We start from the raw sequence: 17,557 nt of genomic DNA, 5'->3' as shown, positions 1-17,557 counted from the left end.
AGGGGTTATTGTCCAAACCGAGGGCATTCCTGTTTATCACCACGCCTCTCCTCCAGTGATTCCTTTCATTTGAGTTTACTGTGGCAATACTTGTGGACTCCCAGAGCCGTCACAGTTGCTGCTTGCTTCCCAGGAAAAGAGTGTTACTGCTTGGTAGGGAACTGCATCCATTATTGGGCCAGCAGATGCTAAATCCCAGCCGTGACATATCAGCTTCAAATTCAGGTTGTAACTTGCATCAGCCCAGCTCATAGACATTTGTGCATGTTACAATGGTCAGTGTACTCTGAAGAACAATATTGTGTACTAGCACCGTTCAGAGCTTGACAGACTCCACATAATACATGCTTCTTGGTTTTTTTACAAGAAGAAGATATCTTTTGAATCTAATCATAACTCAGTAATGCAGCTGTGCAAAATTCTTCCTACTATGTTACTGACAGGAATGGAAAAAGCCTCTTAATGTTATCACTAAAGATAAATGGCACAATTCCCACTTCATCTAATTACCATGCTTCATTTACTATGTCTGAAGCTTTACATACCTCTGATTTACATATGCTTTGCCTGCTGGGTTGGCTTAGAACAATGTGCCAGTCATTGCCTAAAGATTTCTGATTTAGTCTGCCCAGTCTTATTTTGTGATAAATGGAGAAAGAGGTGAAGTATTTTGAGATATATAACATGATTCATCTTGTCCTAAATAAAATGCCTGTAGGCTGGTCAGGTACATTGTACCTTAATGGTGACTTTTTGTTTCCCTTGAATATATGCAATAAGCGTAGGGTAGTGAGTTGAGTACACGCATTTACTACAACCCTTGTGTCATTATTCCTTACTGATCTGAAGGCCTGCCTGTCTCAAGGATGCCAGTGACTGGTGCTCATGGTTACAGTAAGAAGCTGATGTTCTGGAATACTGTTCCACAACAGCAACAACTGCAGGGCTTGACAAACAAGCATGAGGACTAGATTTGCCTCTGTAACTGTGCGCATGCAAGCAGTTTCTCTGAGATGAATCTCAGGCACATTATGGTTGTGTATTCAGATCACTCTTGAGACCTTAAGGATATGCTACTTAATCATATCTCAAAAAAAAAAGTCTTCTGCCTGCCCTTCAGGTTGTTGTGAAGAGATCTCTTTGCAGATGAGTGGATTAGGAAATAGAGTCTTTTTCCATGAGGAAATCTAAACAGAATCAAGGTTGTAACAGAAGTGTTTCTGTTTTATGCTTGTTCATCTATTTCCTTGATGTTATAGCTGGGAGCAAAGCTCATGTAAGTCAAGGCCAGGCATGCAGCCCAGTCAGTACTGAAACACGGGGCTGTTGGCATCAGTTTCTGTTGCGCAGTCTCTGAGTCTTGGTTTGGTCATCCAGATGAGATCCATTCTTCACATGGCTGTACACAACCGCATGGAATCTGGTAATAGACTGGAAAAAATAAACCTTCCTGTTGACCTACAGGAGGGCAGAGGGCAGAAAATAGTCTAATAGATAAAAATAGGCTTCGGAGTGCAAATATTTCCTCCTTCAGTTTTTTCAGTGTAATTTGAAGGCATCTAGTGTTCTGTTCATTTTAGCTCATGTTTTTATATGAATTTGTGCTGGAATATATATATAAGGCTGAATAAAAGCAAGACAACATTCTGCAAATAGTTCTTCTTAAAAATATGATTCTCCCAAGTGTTCTTAATATAAAATAGTGGTTGCAATCCTGCAGAAACTGGGTACATACACGTAGAACTGTAGTCTTGGCAAATGGAAATTGAGTTTTATTTGCAGTTTAAACTTTTATTTATTTAGTAGCCAATGTACTGTTCAAATATCAAATTGTAATTATCCTTTGTTTTACATAATGCATTGTTCCAACTCAGATAACTAGCAATACACATGGTGGGATTTTTTTCCAAATCACAAAGGTACATTATATATAAATGCTCAAACCTCCTGCAGATTACAGAAGGATTTGTCTACATTGCAAAAACTTTTTGACGTTTGTATTATTTTTTTAATATATATTGCGTGACATTATTCCTGCTAGCTATTTCCAAACTGTTAGCTCACTTCTCAACTAGTATGTTCTTCAGTGTTTATTTTTTTATTTGATAAATGATAAAATTGGCATTCTGGTAAAATTTTGTGTGTTCATTTTCTTGCGGGAACAAAAAATGGTAATACTTCAATAGAAAGGCTGTAACTTTGACCAAAGAGTCACACTTAAAGTCTGAAGACTGTTTAATACATTTTCCTACACACCTGTCCTTGGTTGGTTGGTTTGGTTCTTTTTGTTTGAAGGAGATGGCTGAGCCTTTGAAGGTGTTATGTATCTCCCTGGTAGAAATAGTTGGTTTGTTTGGCTTGTGGGGTTTTTTTGTTTGGTTGGTTTTGCTTATGTATGCCAGGAATAATGTGTGCTGCATACAACCAGTTTCTTCTTGCACAGAGAATGGTTTGTAAACTTTTCAAGTCAGGCCCACTTCCCACAGTTCTCCAGCAATTTGGCTGTAACGTGACTCTGCCTTAGCCATCACAAGGCATTTTCTTCTGCATCTCCAGGTCAACTTGACCTTTCATTATAGAGAGTGCATGGAAGAGATGAGTAGAAAATATTGGAATTGTCCAGCCTCCTTACCACTACCAAACAAACATTGTGTTCCTCTTTCTGTAAGCCTTATTTCTTTCTGTCTCTATTAGTTAAAAATAAAGGGTAAACTTTCTCATGGCTGCAAGAAAAGAGCAACTTCTGAGCAAGTAAGGGCAGAAGCAAAGGACTAGCAGAAATTTACTGGGGCTGCTTTAACTTTTTTTAACTAGGATGTATTTTATCAACTTAATCTTTGCTGAGTCACAAGTTATGTTTTCAGAAACTTTCATCATTCATGTTTGAGCATCTGTATTGCTCCTACCTTGATGCCCAAACTGAGGCCTTATCAGTATCGAGTAAAAGAGAGATGACTTTTGCTGTATACTGTATATGTCTTGTAAATGCATCCTAGGCATGTATTTTTCTTTTTCCTAAGACTATTACAAATGACTCAAGTAGCTTCTGTTCTGTTGGGTACATTCTCATTTTTTACTACACTGTTTGTTCAGTAAATAATTTTCCATTTTGCGTTCATGCATTTGGCTTGTCAACTACAGTATTTTCCTCATGATTTTGGCTGATAAATTTTTTTTCAAGCAGTTTTGCATGTTAAGCTCCCCTTTGAACACTGATTCTGTCCGCTACAGTGTCTGCCACTCCTCCCAGGGTATTGCCACTGACTCATCTGAAGGATTAGTGCGGATACCAAATGAAAATGTTAAGGACCCATCAATCTCATATAACAAGACACTTCTAATACCTACCCTTTTCAATTAAATTTGAAGTTTTCTTATAGGGATTGCATATAAGCCATGTTTTTGCAGTTTGCTTTTAAGTGTCATATAGGAAATTTTCAAAAGCATTGCAACGGTTGATCTGTATGCTTCTATCTTTTCTTTAGTACAGGCTATGTACTTTTTTTGAAGAAGTATGCCTTCTTTTTTACTTGTTTGGATGCTGAATAATCATTGTTGACTGCTTTAAACAGCTTCTCAGTTGTTATTAATTCGGTCAGTATCTTTCTGAGTATCCAAGCAAGAGCAGTTATCTGAAGTTGCTTGCCTAGCCCTATTTTTTCTAGTTTTAACTTCATAAACCATAATTCCTTTAGAAATGTGTTACTCTCTTCATTTCTTCCACAATCCTCTCCCTTCTTCTGATAATGTTTCCTTAACCCATTGGCTAGTAGCCAAAATTATCAAGATTATTTTAAACTTTTAATTCTATTTAGAGAGCTCTGTAAGATCAACACGTCACAGTATATTTTGGTTCTTCAGCACTGAGATACTAGGGAATAATTCAGGAGATTGCTTTTGTTTACCTCTAGGGATTTTTTTTCCTTCTGTTCTTCTGGTTAGCAGAAGTGGTTTTATACAAATCTGTAGTTAAAATTTCACCATGCAGAAGAGCACCTTACATAGTCAGATTTGACAGTAGTATTTTGGTCTGACTAATCTCTCACAGACAGGACCTTTCAGTAATAATTTCTAAGTATGTTGTTTGAAAGCTTTTTTTTTAGCACTCTGTGTGTATCTTCTCAGGCATAAACAAATATTATTCGTTGAATAAGTCAAAAGGAGTAATTTCATGGAACCTCATATGGAGGTTTCTGAAAATCCTTATCCTAACATTTTGCCCTTTTGCCTCCATGTTGGAAAGCAGGTCATCCGGGCACCAGCACAATGAGACATGTATTTTTGCTATGCTTAAATAAACTAGATTTGAAATGCTTTTATTCAAGTGAAGTCATTGCATCCATGATTAAATGTGTGAAATAACTACCCAACATAAATGCAGTCTTTGCAAACTGCAGCCTGTGCTGCATCCTGTGCAAAAGTGACTCAGTAATTCATTTCCTTTGTTACTCACTGGTAAAAATGAACTGTTACACTCAGTTGAAAAATGCTAGCTCAGTAATGGTGGGAGAACTGAAACACAGTATTTATCTTTTTTTTATTTAAACATAAGGCAATTTTCTTCTGCAATTTTCAAAGTACAGTAAAGCCAGCTCTATTTCGTGTTTAATTGTTTGAAGTATGGAGCTGCAGCCACCATTCAATTATTCATGAGAGTTTTGCTTCTGGATCTGCTGTGTCAAAAATGCAGTTCTGTGTCTGTGAGCACAGCCAGGTGGATTTGTTCATTGTGGACAACATTAAGAACTGCTAATTCTGAGCTGACCCAGTTCTGATAGCTCTGTGTTCATGCTCACTGGCATGTCATGTAACACCCGTATTATATTATCATCACTGGGGAAAAAAATGTGACCTCCCCACTGCTGCCTACCATCATCTAGGCTGTCTCACATCTTTTTTTTTATTGCTACGTTTATTGTAATGATAAAATGTTTCTTTTCATCACAGTATTAACTAAACATTAAGTACAAGATATGTAGAATTTCAGGTGTGTGGGTTTTTTTTAGTTCAGCTTGTTTCCAGCACTAACAAAAGAAAACAACTCCTGGAAGCTGATGGGAGTTGCAAGGAAAGTGATAAAGCAAATACAGAAAATTGCATTGAGGAGGTGGGTGGAGAAACGAACCAGAGATGCAGGAAAAGAAAATAACCAAAATGGTGAGTGTTGCTCTGGAGCTCTCCCGTGCCACTTGTCCCTTTCTCAGCTTTGCACCACCTCGATAACAAGTGCTTAGATCTACTCTTCTGTCTTAGACAAGAGCAAGTATGGCAGGTGCTGCATGTGAATTTGCTGATTGGCAGTTGCCTGCCATTTGCCAAGTTCTCTCAGCTTTCAGCAGAGAAGTTTGGAGGTGTCCTTCACTTTTTAATATTTTCATGTTTCTTACTGATACAGCAATATTGGCACCAGTATTTTTCTGCAGCAGAGATAAAGCTTTAAAATATTAATTACTGGGAAAACAAAATATACTCTCTTCTGTGTTGAATTGTAGGCCTCACTTTGGACATACAATGAAAGCTACAAGCTTGTCTTAAATTATTCATCTGTCTGATATTTGTGGGTTCATTTTGTAAGCCTGTGAGCATGTCTGTAGTAAAACTGTATCTGAAAAAATGCAGAGGAATTGTGCCGGTACCACCCATCTCAGATCACTTTTTCTGTCTGTCTGCAGGGATCCCTCTTGAAGCAATTAATTAATCTTTGCTTGTTATGGGACGCAAGACCGTCCACAGGGAGTATCAAATGAACTAAAAGAAAAGGGACAATACCCGAGTACCTCCTGAATCTAAGAAAATGTTGTTCTCTGATGATTTTTGAGCAAGATCAGCTTTCTCAGAAATACTGAATTCTGCTTGCTAACCATACCATCTGTTATTATTTCCCTATTTGTTTTTCAAAGTTGCTCAGAAATGATCAGCTGCTGACAAGCACACTTCATGTATTGCTGTCAATTTTGCATATTTTTAGGGAAGTTTTAAGGCACTCTATTCCCTAACAGTACTAATGCAATTGCAGTATAAAGCCCTTGCTTTGTTTCTTTTTTTGACATGTTTATATTTACAAAGCGTCTATTAAAAATGGCATGCTTTGGAGGCAGGATGTAGAAGGGTACACTCTTATTTTGGCTGCTGGCCTAAATAGCATTATAAGAAAACCTGTCCGAGGATGTCATTGACAGGTATTTCCTCAATAAGAAAGTGAAACTTGGAATGAAGCGTATGTGGGGGAAAGTGCCAAAGACCCCTTGTATCCTAGATAAAGATCCTTCTGGCTGAAGGATCCAAGAGGTTTGGAAATACTCTAATAAAATGTCCGCCAAAAAATAATGTTCCTTCTTAGGCAGGTGTACTTCAACCCACATGTTGAGCTCAGACTCCGGTTATGAACATTTTTAAAACTTATTCAGTACTCTGAAATTTTCTAATTTGTGATGGGAGCCGGCACCAAATGTCTCACAATTTGTAGTTGTGACTATGTAGACATAGCTGCATATCAGTGCACTAAAACTACTGCTAGGTTAGGGCTTGGAGTGCAGTCTGATTCCTTATTTTCAAGTTGAGGTGCTGTGTTCCAAGGCTTTGCAGACAGTGCAAACTGAAAAAGTCAGTTCCTTCCAAAGAATATCCTTTTTTAAGGGCAGCTCTCAGAGTTAGCAAGTCTCTATTCTATTTAAAAGATTTCAGAGAACTTAGGCAGTTGTAGTAAAACAGATCAGTCATTTTTCTAGGCAGGTGGACCTTAGTTGCATATCGCTGCACCTTTGAATTGGTTACCAAGTAATAGTGGGGTTGGTGATTTTTTTGTTTGTTGTTTTGGTGGTTTTTTTGAGTACCAAGGTACCAACCCTGTTAAAAGACAAAGTCTCAAATACAGTCTAAACATCCTTATACAATACAATACAATACATTTGAACTACTGCCTAGTTCAGGAGCAGCCTCTCTGATTGCCACAGAAGGGCAGAGAGCTTTATCTCTGCTGCTGTGGCTGCTGCCACAGCATCTTTGTCTGCATCAGAGATTTGTTCTGTTTCCAAATGTAATGCTCGTATTCTTATGCCTTTTTTGTGTATTTTAAAATGTTCTTTATTACATAACTAGGGCAGTTGCATCAAATTATTATTAATGCCTAAACCAGCAGAATATCATTGCCACAAGTACCAACAGATCATGAGTAGTGGAAAAAAGCATCTGATCACTGTGGAGCTTTGAACAAAATGACAGACCTCAAGGTGCTCATCAGGAGAGAAGTTCACAAAACTGACCTTTTTTTAAAGGGTAGAGAGTAAATTTAAGTGGAGATTAATGTTAAAATGCTCATGTGTCCTGTTCCCTATATTTATTCCATTGCACATGTAACATTTTCACCATGGGTATTTTTATTCTATTCTTACCACTTTCCATTTTAACAGTTGAACAACTGTGAGAGATAACTTGCAATCCTGAAGTCACTTGACTTGTCATCTTAAAGGGTATTTATAAACTATAGCATTCAGGGAGCCCCCAGTGTAACTTTAAATAGACTGCTTTTAAGATTAAGAAAAAAATGGACTGTTCCATTTCTGGAATTGTTTTTTAAAAATAAAAGTCAATTCATATTTAGGAAAAAAGCCATTAAAAAGCCATAAAAATAGGTAGCAGGCGTAACCATATTCCCTATTTTCATATTATCACAAAAAACTGCATGAAAAGCAAATGGTATGGCTTATGCCAAACACCAAAAAAGTTAAAAGATGTTTTTCTGTTGCCAAATACAAATAGCTTTTCCCACTCTTAATATTTGTCTGTATAATCTGTTTCCTGTTGGAAAAAAATTGCTTTTGTTATTTTATTATTTTGGGGAGAAAAATAGGCCTCATGCCCCACAAAAATGGGTACTGAATAAAATACCCAAACCTCTTATAGGTATATTTATCAGAGGCATTGGTCTCCCCATTTTGGTGGTCACCTGTCACAGTTGTTGTCAATCACAGAATTTTTCTTGCCACACAAATCAGCATGAATCTGATTGTGAGAATATATATACATAATGTACAGAAATGGTTCTGGGGCCAGTTGCCCCTTAGCATTGATTTCAGCATCATGAGACCAGCTTTTGGGTTATTCCCTAGACAATACCAAGGTTTCCAGAACCTGAGACACAGGTCATTGAATCGCTGTCTGTTATTATTTAAATAATATTTTTTACTGTCGTATCTCAACAAGAACAACAACTAGTTATTGCTGTGTAAGGAAGAGGACGTCTTTGCTTGGAATCTTTAGAACGGTGATAGTCAGGAGGAAGATCAGAGTAAGTAGAGTTTATATAGTACCCGGGTTTTGACCTTTAATTGCGTCTGGTTTGCCAAATACAAGTATTAGATTACAAAACGCAGGATGGAAATTATTTACAGGGGGCATGAGAACCTGTAGTCGTAGTTCCCCTTTTATTTTTTTTTTTCATGTTGCAGACGCCTGGGTTGTTGTAACACGTGAGGGTGTGTTTCCCAGCATAACATCTGATTAGTCACTAATTTAGTAAGGAATGTCCTGGCACACAGTTCTGTTGAAGCATGTGAGCCTATCAGCAGCATAACATATTATATTCTTTTGGGTGTTTCGACACACAGTTGAGTAAAACAGCTCAACTGTTTTGAAACAAACGTATACTATTCATTTCATGAGTCTCTCTCCTTTTTTTTCCTTCTAATTTTTCTTACTGGCAGAAGAGATATTTTGTGAAATATACTTAATGACTTAATTATTTTGTAAAAGTTCAGCGTTTTTTTACCAACTGCTTGGATTGGTAGTACCATCAGTAGATCACTGACATAGCAGTGGCCATTGATGTTACTGTAGGTCAGTTCATAGTGTGAGGTAATGCTTAAAGAGAATTGCTTAAGAGAATACCCAGTATGAAAATAATAGAAATCTATTTGTAAATACTTTAAAACACTAGCATTCTTTAAAAAATATATATTGAACATTTCAGACAAGAAGACTCTGACAGAATGCTGAGTAGAGATTGATGTAGCCCAGCTGAGTTTCTAAAAGGCACTAGCTAAAAGCATATAAGTAATTCTGGAATATGAGAGAAGATCCACTCATGAATAAAAAAAACAGATGGAATATAGGGGACAGTGGTGAGAATAAATCGCTAGCTTTCCTGTTAATGGAAAGTTGGAGAATGAGTCCTGCAGCAGTGTGTGCTGGAACCGTTCTGAGAAATGTACTCATACCTGCATTGGAGGGTGTTGGTCTCTTCTCCCAAATAGCAAGTGATAGGACAAGAGGAAATGGCCTCAAGTTGTGCCAGGGGAGGTTCAGATTGGATATTAGGGAAAAATTCTTCACGGAAAGTGCTGTCGGGCATTGGAAGAGGCTGCCCAGGGAAGTGGTGGAGTCACCATCCCTGGAGGTGTTTAAAAGGCTTTTTTAGATGAGGTTCTTAGGGACATGGTTTAGTGCTTAGAGTTAGGTAAGGTTAGGTTGGACTTGATGATCCTGAGGGTCTCTTCCAACTGAAATGATTCTATGATTCTAACTGATCCTGAAAAGGCAGTTAATAGTGGGGTGGCCAGGCCTGTTGACAGTACCAAATTATTCAAAGAAATGGAGACAAGGACCAACTGTGAAGAATTTCAGAAGATCCTTACAGGATTCTTTCACAGTAAAATTGCACATGAAATTCAGTGTAGGTAACTGTACAAAGTTACGCAGGAATACCAGTCCTAAATTCACATATAAAATAGTAATGTTAAAAGGTGACTGTAACCACTCATTAATAAGATGTGGTCTCACAAAACCAGCATTGATCAACTGACTAAATCTCCTGTTATGTGTCAGTAAAAAAGACATACAGGGAAAAGTAAGCACAGCCACGTGCCACTCTTACAGTTTTTTTGTATGTCTACATCTTGAATAGTGTGTGTGGTTCTGATCTGCTACCTCCCAGAAAAAAAGATACAGGAGAAAAAAATCCAGAGTAAAGCAACAAACTAGAGTGATTATTTGAAACTATTTTCATGTAAAGAACAAGTAAATGTGGTAGGACGTTTCAAAAGAGAAAAGGAGTAATTAAGGGGAAATATAATAGAGGTCTCTAAGATACCATGAGGAACATGCCTTCTGTCTCATGCTATTGGAATGAGGAGGCATCAAAACAGCAGGCAGTAGGCTGAGGAAAAATAAAAATATGTAATTAAGCTTTAGAAGTCCTTGACACAGGATTGTTGTGGACGTTAGAACTGTATATGGATTAAAAATATAAGTTACAGGACAGTTATTTGAAGGCTATTAAATAAAAAATCACCACCTCTGGCTTTGCAAGTCCCAGAGTTGCAGATTTTTGGAGGCTGTATTGTATTTTATGGGAGGCATCATGACATATTTTCACGTGTTCCTACTCAGTTGCTTAGGTGTCCCTAGGTATTCAGTTTTGGCAACTGTTGAAGACACGGCACAGGGTTCAGTGAACCTTTGCCCAACCCAGGATAGCTGTTCTTGTTAAAAGCATTACAAGCATTGACTTTTTATTCAGTTAAGTGACACAGTAAGACTGAAATAAATACTTCTATTTATTTCTGCACTTGTATATGTTATCAATGAATTGTATATAAAGTGTGAGACATCCCACAAGGTCACATGAGATCGCTGTTGCCCAATTTTAGAGTGTCTGTTGCTACCACCACATTCCATGGAAGTTGCAAGGTCAATGTGTACCTTCAGAACTTCCTTTTATGCACTTAGGAATGACATCAGAGTAATAAAATCAATCAGAGCAGTAATATCTGAGGTTTACACGTCTGATCTTAAAAATATTCAGAACAGTATTTTTAAAAGAACTTTTAGCCAAGTGCAAGTATATGTTTTCTTAGAAGACAAACTGAGACAAAAGCATGTAAGACTACTGTCTTGCATATCAATAGCAAAGACTCCAAACGTGTTTGAGCAATTACTGTATGAAGTCCTTGCGTCAGGGCTGTACAGGAACAGAACTGGTCCTGTTGTGAGTTCACCATAAGCAGACAACTCTTCTAGAATGCACAGCTTCGCAAGTTCTGTCCTAACTTGTTAGCTAAATTAGGTATTTTGTGTTATTATCAAAGTCTCAAAATGTGGCAATTCAGCTGAAAACTCCTTAATCTGATGATAAATGAAATATAAAGAAGTTTCTGAAAGGGACACATAAACAGACTTTTTTGTTAATCCTTCAAATGCTTTGCTCAAAACCCTTCCAGATGTACTTTGGAAAATATTTTCTTCATCATTCAGTAATCAAAAACATACTAAAGAGGCTTTTTTTTTGAGAAGTATAACTTTAGCATATGGGAATTAGTCTTCTGGGGCTTTCTTTGCCAGTCACTGAAAAGAAGTGGAGAGAAATACAGGACACTTGAAAAGTAGTTGAAAGATTATGTGTTTAAAGTGCACTGAATATTTTCTAAATAAATTATTTTTCCTTCTTTTTTTTTTGATTTTTTTCTAATAAAAACTCACCTCACTGGACAAAAGTAAAAGTCTGAGTAGAGTGTTATTTTTTTTACCCTTCTCCTTCCATCCTCTGTCGGAACATCCAGGGAGTTGGACTCAGTTATTCTTATGAGTCCCTTCCAACTTGAGATACTCTACGATTTTATGATTTGTATGTGAGCTGAGAAGGTTTGTTCAAAGTGAAGGATGCTTTCTAATAGATATCTCAGAGATCAAGATTCTGAAGGAAACAGCAAAAGCTGGGACAAAATATGCATTTTACAGATTTATATAGATAGAATACATGTATAAATAAGTAACTTCTAAATTGGAAGCCTAATTTTTTAATCTTATGGCACAAAAATGTGCCATTGAAATGTATTTTCTACAGCTTAACAAAAAGATTTATTGAAAAATCTTTACACATCCATAAAATAAATGAGAGAAAAAGAAGTTTTAACAGTGACAGGAGCTGCTATTATGCTGTGCAAAACAAGGTGTTCTATACATGTGTTCTAAATGACCTCATGAAATTTAAACACAGATTATTAGTAAAGGAAAAGGGAAAGGAAAATTTATGTCTTTTATACTTTCAGGCAAAAGTCTAGAGAACTGAAGTTAATTTAGCTTCCCAGTTGCGCTGTCAGCCTCTCAGCAAAATGTCATGTGTATTATCATCTCCTCATGGCAGAGCGAAGGTTATCGGGTGCTCAGCACTTCTGGCTGAGTGTTCTGGCAGCACCTGCCCAGCTGCTTCAGGGGATTCCTCTAAAACACAAATCTTCCTGTGCCCTTGATGACAAACAGGTTAAGCTGCAGGTCTTCATTGATCATCATTCCTTGTCTGAACCTTTCTTGACTTGTATTAGCCCAAGAGCCATTCAATGCTGTAGGGTTTTAGGGGGTAGGTGTGATTGCGGGAGAGAGTTGAGTTCTTTTTTTGCAGTCTTGGCTACCCCATTGGCTTTCCTGTGGAGCTCTGTGGAGTTCCATTGGCCTCCATAGCTTTAAATTTGCAGTTATTTCACAAAGGGTTGGATTTTAAAAGAGCAGAGTGATTGTGGTTTGATAAGTATTTACTTTGGAGAAACTCTGATAAGAAATTGGACACTCCAGGATGAAGTTTTTGTTTTCATCAGTGCATCTCAGAATAAACTGTACCTTCTAGCTGCAGTTGTGTATGTCTGTGAATTTTTATTGTATGAAGCATGCCATTGCTTTGCATAATGGATTTTGTGCTGCTTTTTCTCATTGCTGATCTTACCCTTGTATGTTGTTGCCTGTGATATTATGCAGGAGTATTTTCTCTAAGTTTTGATGTTAGCATTTAACAAGGTTATATGTCTGGTTTCTCCTCACAGCTGGTAGAGGTATAATATGAGATTAAATGCTAACATGAACTGTGGTGAGATATTCCTGTAGTTTTGCTCCCTCTCTTTTTTTTTTTTAACAAGCTGGTTGATCTGCGTACACAAGTATGTGCCTTATAAAATGGCATACACTCTGGCATTATTTTCCCTCATCTCTTTTAGTTTGTAAACACTTTAAACTTTACTTATATAAATTTACATTTTATTGCTTTCATCAGAATGTATGAGATTTGCTAATATTTGCTAATATGGTGTTACATGTGTTGAAGTTGCAAAGTAGTGACAGCATACAAGTTACCCATTGCTACATCAGATAAAAATATGGCCTTGAAACTGAGTCGCATTAGTGACAATCTAATATTTATGTCAGAGTTGCACAATCTACTACAATGAGATTGAATAAAAATAATTCTAACAAAAAAAGCCCTTTTTAAAAGGAGGAGAATATTATTGAAATTTTACCATTACATGCTAAACACTGGAAACATTCTCTCTTATCACGCAGTAAACCAACAACTAGAGAGTAAGTTGATGAGAAAAGTTGACAGTGTAATTTGGTAATCTGTCTCACTTTCATTATATAGGCATTGAAAAGGGCTGTGGCCCTGAAGAAAGCAAGATGAAGTTATGTTTAGTATGAGAATGTTTGGCTAGCAATCCCGAATATTAATTAAGAACTTTGACTCTCTGAGCTGGGACATAAGAATAGAGCTGATGTCAATGAAGATTATTAATAATGTATGACTATGTGTTGTGCTTCCATTTTAATGTATTTGAAGTCCTGCAGTTATTCATCCCAAAGCCTGTAAGGCCTAATTCAGGACTGGTGACCTGGACTTTGATCTAGATGTGACTTGCAATTGCACTGACCATTCTCTGGTGAGATTTTCTTACATTGCAGAAATGGAAAACTGATGGAAAACTGGCTCATATCCTCCTCTTCAGAGGATGATAGCAGCATCTAAGAGGTGGTGGGTTGTCTTAGCAAACTGTGAGCATACCAGCAAAATCTTTTAGACATAGAAATTGTCAGTACCTGGCTCTGAGTGTCCTAATAATCGTAGAGATTCTATGTAACTGAGTGACTTCTAATGTTCTTAATGGAATGACAGGTAGAGTTGTCTTCTAAATATTCTCCTTTTCTTGGTAGCTTGCTGGCAGTCTGTTTTCTTCTGTTGTTTTGTGCTGTGTTTAACACTTATTTTATAAAACACAAAAAACTTGTCAGGTTTGTACTTTAACTCTTTGTATCAACACTTCTGAAAAATATTTTCAAATCTGTTTTTTTTATCTTTTTATCAACTTGTTAAATACAAGATGATTTTACTGCATAGGGATTTTGCTATTTGGTCTGCCTTGCATATAGTTCATCTCTTTTCAATGGGGGAAGAAACAAATCCTTTGAAGAAACAGATTCAGATTGCTACAAACCAAAAGAGACAAGTAGAGGGCAGGTTTCCAAATCTTGAGGAGCTTGTGTGCTTAGGAAGAAAAAAAAAATGCATTTTAATGTGACTTTACTGACTTACAGATCATGATTACAGATGAATGGCTACATAGGTACCTTTGTAGATCTTAGGGTAAATAGGAAATGTAGTATAGCAAATAACATAGTATATAGTAATTTCATGAAACTGTATGTAAAGAGTCCCTTGAAAAATTTGGAAAAATATCCAGTTATAACTGAAATTGCTCAGATCATTACTAGGTGATGAATTATGTATTTTCTCCCCTCCAAAATCTCTTTCTTTTATAGCTGTTTAACAAGTTCCCATGGCCAAAAAGTCTCAGTGCAGTTGAGATTTTTACTTTTAGCGGTAAGATCTCCTGCTGCTCTGTCTCCAGCTCTTCTCCGTTTGTAGCACAAATCCAGCATGATCCGTCATATTTGTACCACAGGAAGATTTGCTGTCTTCATGTGACTAAAATGTACTCATTTGCTTTCTAAACTGCAGTTGAAGTGTCTCTTACTTCTTTTAACTCTTCTTTCTGCTCCTGCTTGAAAACTTTGAAATACTCCCATGCACTGTGGCACATTATTACACGTGCTTTATGATAAAACACTTAATACCTCACAGTGACAATTCTTACCTGATACAGATCAGGTTTTGGTGTCTGTTGATAGTCCTGTTGCTTTCATACTCAATTTTTTATGATTCTTTAAAAATACAAATTCATGTGTTTTGTTCTGCTGAATAAATATTTCTTGCATGTAATATCTAGTTCAGCTTTTTGAATGTTGCATAACTTTTTTTAATGTCAGACCTGAATGCTGCATTTGGGGGGGAGGGTGTTTGTTTGTGTTTGGTTTTGTTTTTCTCCTTGAATATGCACCTTGTGATTTAAACATATTTTAACAATTAGTTATTTCATTCAGGTACAGAGAACAGTCCTGCATAATACGCAGGATTCCACGAAGTAAGAAAAATTTTCGATAGTACTTATTTTGTTTGCTTTTGCTGGTCTTCAGCTGTTGAAAGTTTCTTTTTTTTTTTTTTTATTAATTTATTTTTTTGCCATTCATAGTCCTAGGTACAGATAAATACAGAACTAAGTTTTATGTGTAATAGGTGTCTTAAGCTTTTTTCAGCACACTGCTACCAGGTTGAGGTTATACCTGCTGTAATACACCAGCAAAGAACTGAGCATGTTCAGCAGGTGTATCTTGATGATTTTTCATTTACACTTGTATAAAAGGCTTCCTCTATTCTAAAACAAGCCTCCTGTGTATATGTTATAGTGTATGGAGAGATCTCAAAGCTAATACAATAGCTATTTGCAATTTCAAATCAGAAAGAATTGGGACAGGTGTCACTCAACAAATTTGGATGTTGAAAATATGGGAAAATTGGGTGTGCATTTTTGAAATTGATGAAATACATTAAAATGTATACTTTCATGTGTGTGTGCTTATAAATACATAAACATACAGATGCCTTCACACACACTAATGTGACCAGTATATTCACTTTTCTATATTGAAAAAGAGGAGGAGGGGATATTCCATTTCAGGGGACTACATGCATGTTACTAATATGATTTTTTTCAGTAGCAGAAACATGCATTTCAAATTAGTTTTAATCCTAAACATGCCAGCGACAATGATGGTAGTTTTTAAACACATGCTTTTGCTGAAAATGATATCAGCATAAACCAGCTACAAAAAATAAAATGCTAGCCTTTCCATTCCTTCTGGAAGCATGAACTAAACTAGACTTCCTATTTGGAGTGCGATTGTTTTTTTTTTTTGCTATGAGTCAGTTGGGGTTTTTTGGGATGTCTTTAAGTGTACACTATGGTGTTTATTATTTTTTCCATTTGCTTTATTAGAAGTGAGTCTCATTTGTAGCTGAATAATTAGAAAAGAGTCATATGATGAAAGCAGCATCTTACTCTCCCTTTAGATGAGGAGAGATGTAGAAGGTGGCAGTGATTGTGACTAGTTCTGGAGCTGGTCGACCAGCTAATGCACACCACAGGCTAATTAAAATCTCTGTAAGCTTGCAGACTGGATGGGGGACACTGTCTCCCACACAATGCCAGACCATCCCCCTCGCACTCCACATGTTCAGCACACTGCCTTTCACCCGCCAGCTAAAGCCCTTGAGCATCTTCATTATCTGAGTATGTAAAACAGTGCAGCCAACACGATTTCTGGTCATCTCGGTAGCTACTCAGTAAGGCTACATCCTTGTCTCTGGAAAGAATGTAGCTTTCATTTTTCTTCCCTTGCTGATGACTTCCTCTGAGGTCTTAGGTACCTGCCCATATAATGAAAATTTCACTGAGATGTCTATACTGTTTAGGGGAAAGGCCATTTAATTGATAATTATGATATATGCTCAGTCTATATCTCTACTAAGCAAGAGCAAAACTGGTAAGATTCCCCAATCAAGCAATGTCAGGCATCTGATCTGTGTGCCAGCACATTTTTTGGGGTATCTGAATACCTGACAGTAAAGAGAGCCATTACTAACCAGCTATCAAGGAAGTTTTGGGAAAGGTCTAGAAAAGGTCTCTTTAGTTGAAGAACAGCGTAGTGGAGATGAACATAAGTAACAAGGATTGATTCTTAAAGTTACTTAAATAAAATAAAGACCATGTACTCTGGAAAGCTATGTTTAAAACCATGGTAATGAGGGCCAACACAGCATGTGGAGCAATTCACAAAAAGGGTCAAAATGTTTAAATCAATAGTAAGCCCTCACTAGAAATAATGGTGTACATTTCTAGTCTCACCCACCTTCGAAAAGAACAGCAAGGATGTTTCAGGGTGTGCAACAGCTTATGTGCATGAAACAAGTGAGCAAAATAGGACTTTCAAAGCTGAATGAGCTGACAAAGAGCAGAACATGATCAATAGTAATTTCTTCCTTTTGAGTACAAAGTCAAGTGTTTTTACATTCCTTCCAGAAGTAGTGGGGCCAGGGGTTGTTCCTTGTGTTGAGGAACCAACGGAGCCAAGGAGAAGCAAAATTTCAGAAAGTGCTGGATGCAAGAAGTAAGAGAGATACAGCAAGGCTGAGAGATGGCAGGTCAGGCGAAGAGTTTGCTGAGAAAAGCAGAATTAGTCATATGAGGTGAGGCCTTGGAGATGGCAAGAAGGGAACATACAAGGACCATAGAGGACTGAACAAAGCCCATTGCCATTCAGAAAGACGTAACATTAGCTGCAACTAAGCAAGGAAGAAAGAACTTCCCGGAAGAAATACATGGGTAGGGTATATGAACTTTTCCTT

The 17,557-nt window shown here is 37.1% G+C and overlaps 1 protein-coding gene across 1 annotated transcript in view; it reads left to right on the top strand.

Moving 5' to 3' along the window:
* The window catches only part of LOC309435830 (reticulophagy regulator 1-like), a gene marked incomplete at its 3' end in the record, with an annotated part of 38,663 nt that extends 23,983 nt beyond the window's left edge, over positions 1-14,680 (top strand). The window contains exon 4 of the mRNA XM_082044573.1: positions 14,575-14,680. Coding sequence (XP_081900699.1) covers positions 14,575-14,680 — 106 coding nt within the window. The remainder of the gene's footprint in view (positions 1-14,574) is intronic.
* Positions 14,681-17,557: the final 2,877 nt, after the last annotated feature.

Source organism: Streptopelia decaocto (genome assembly GCF_964273445.1).
Source record: "Streptopelia decaocto genome assembly, chromosome: 2".
In the NCBI taxonomy this organism is placed as follows: domain Eukaryota; kingdom Metazoa; phylum Chordata; class Aves; order Columbiformes; family Columbidae; genus Streptopelia; species Streptopelia decaocto.
The sequence above is the reverse complement of the archived record's forward strand: the minus strand, read 5'-3'. Positions and strand labels throughout refer to the sequence as shown.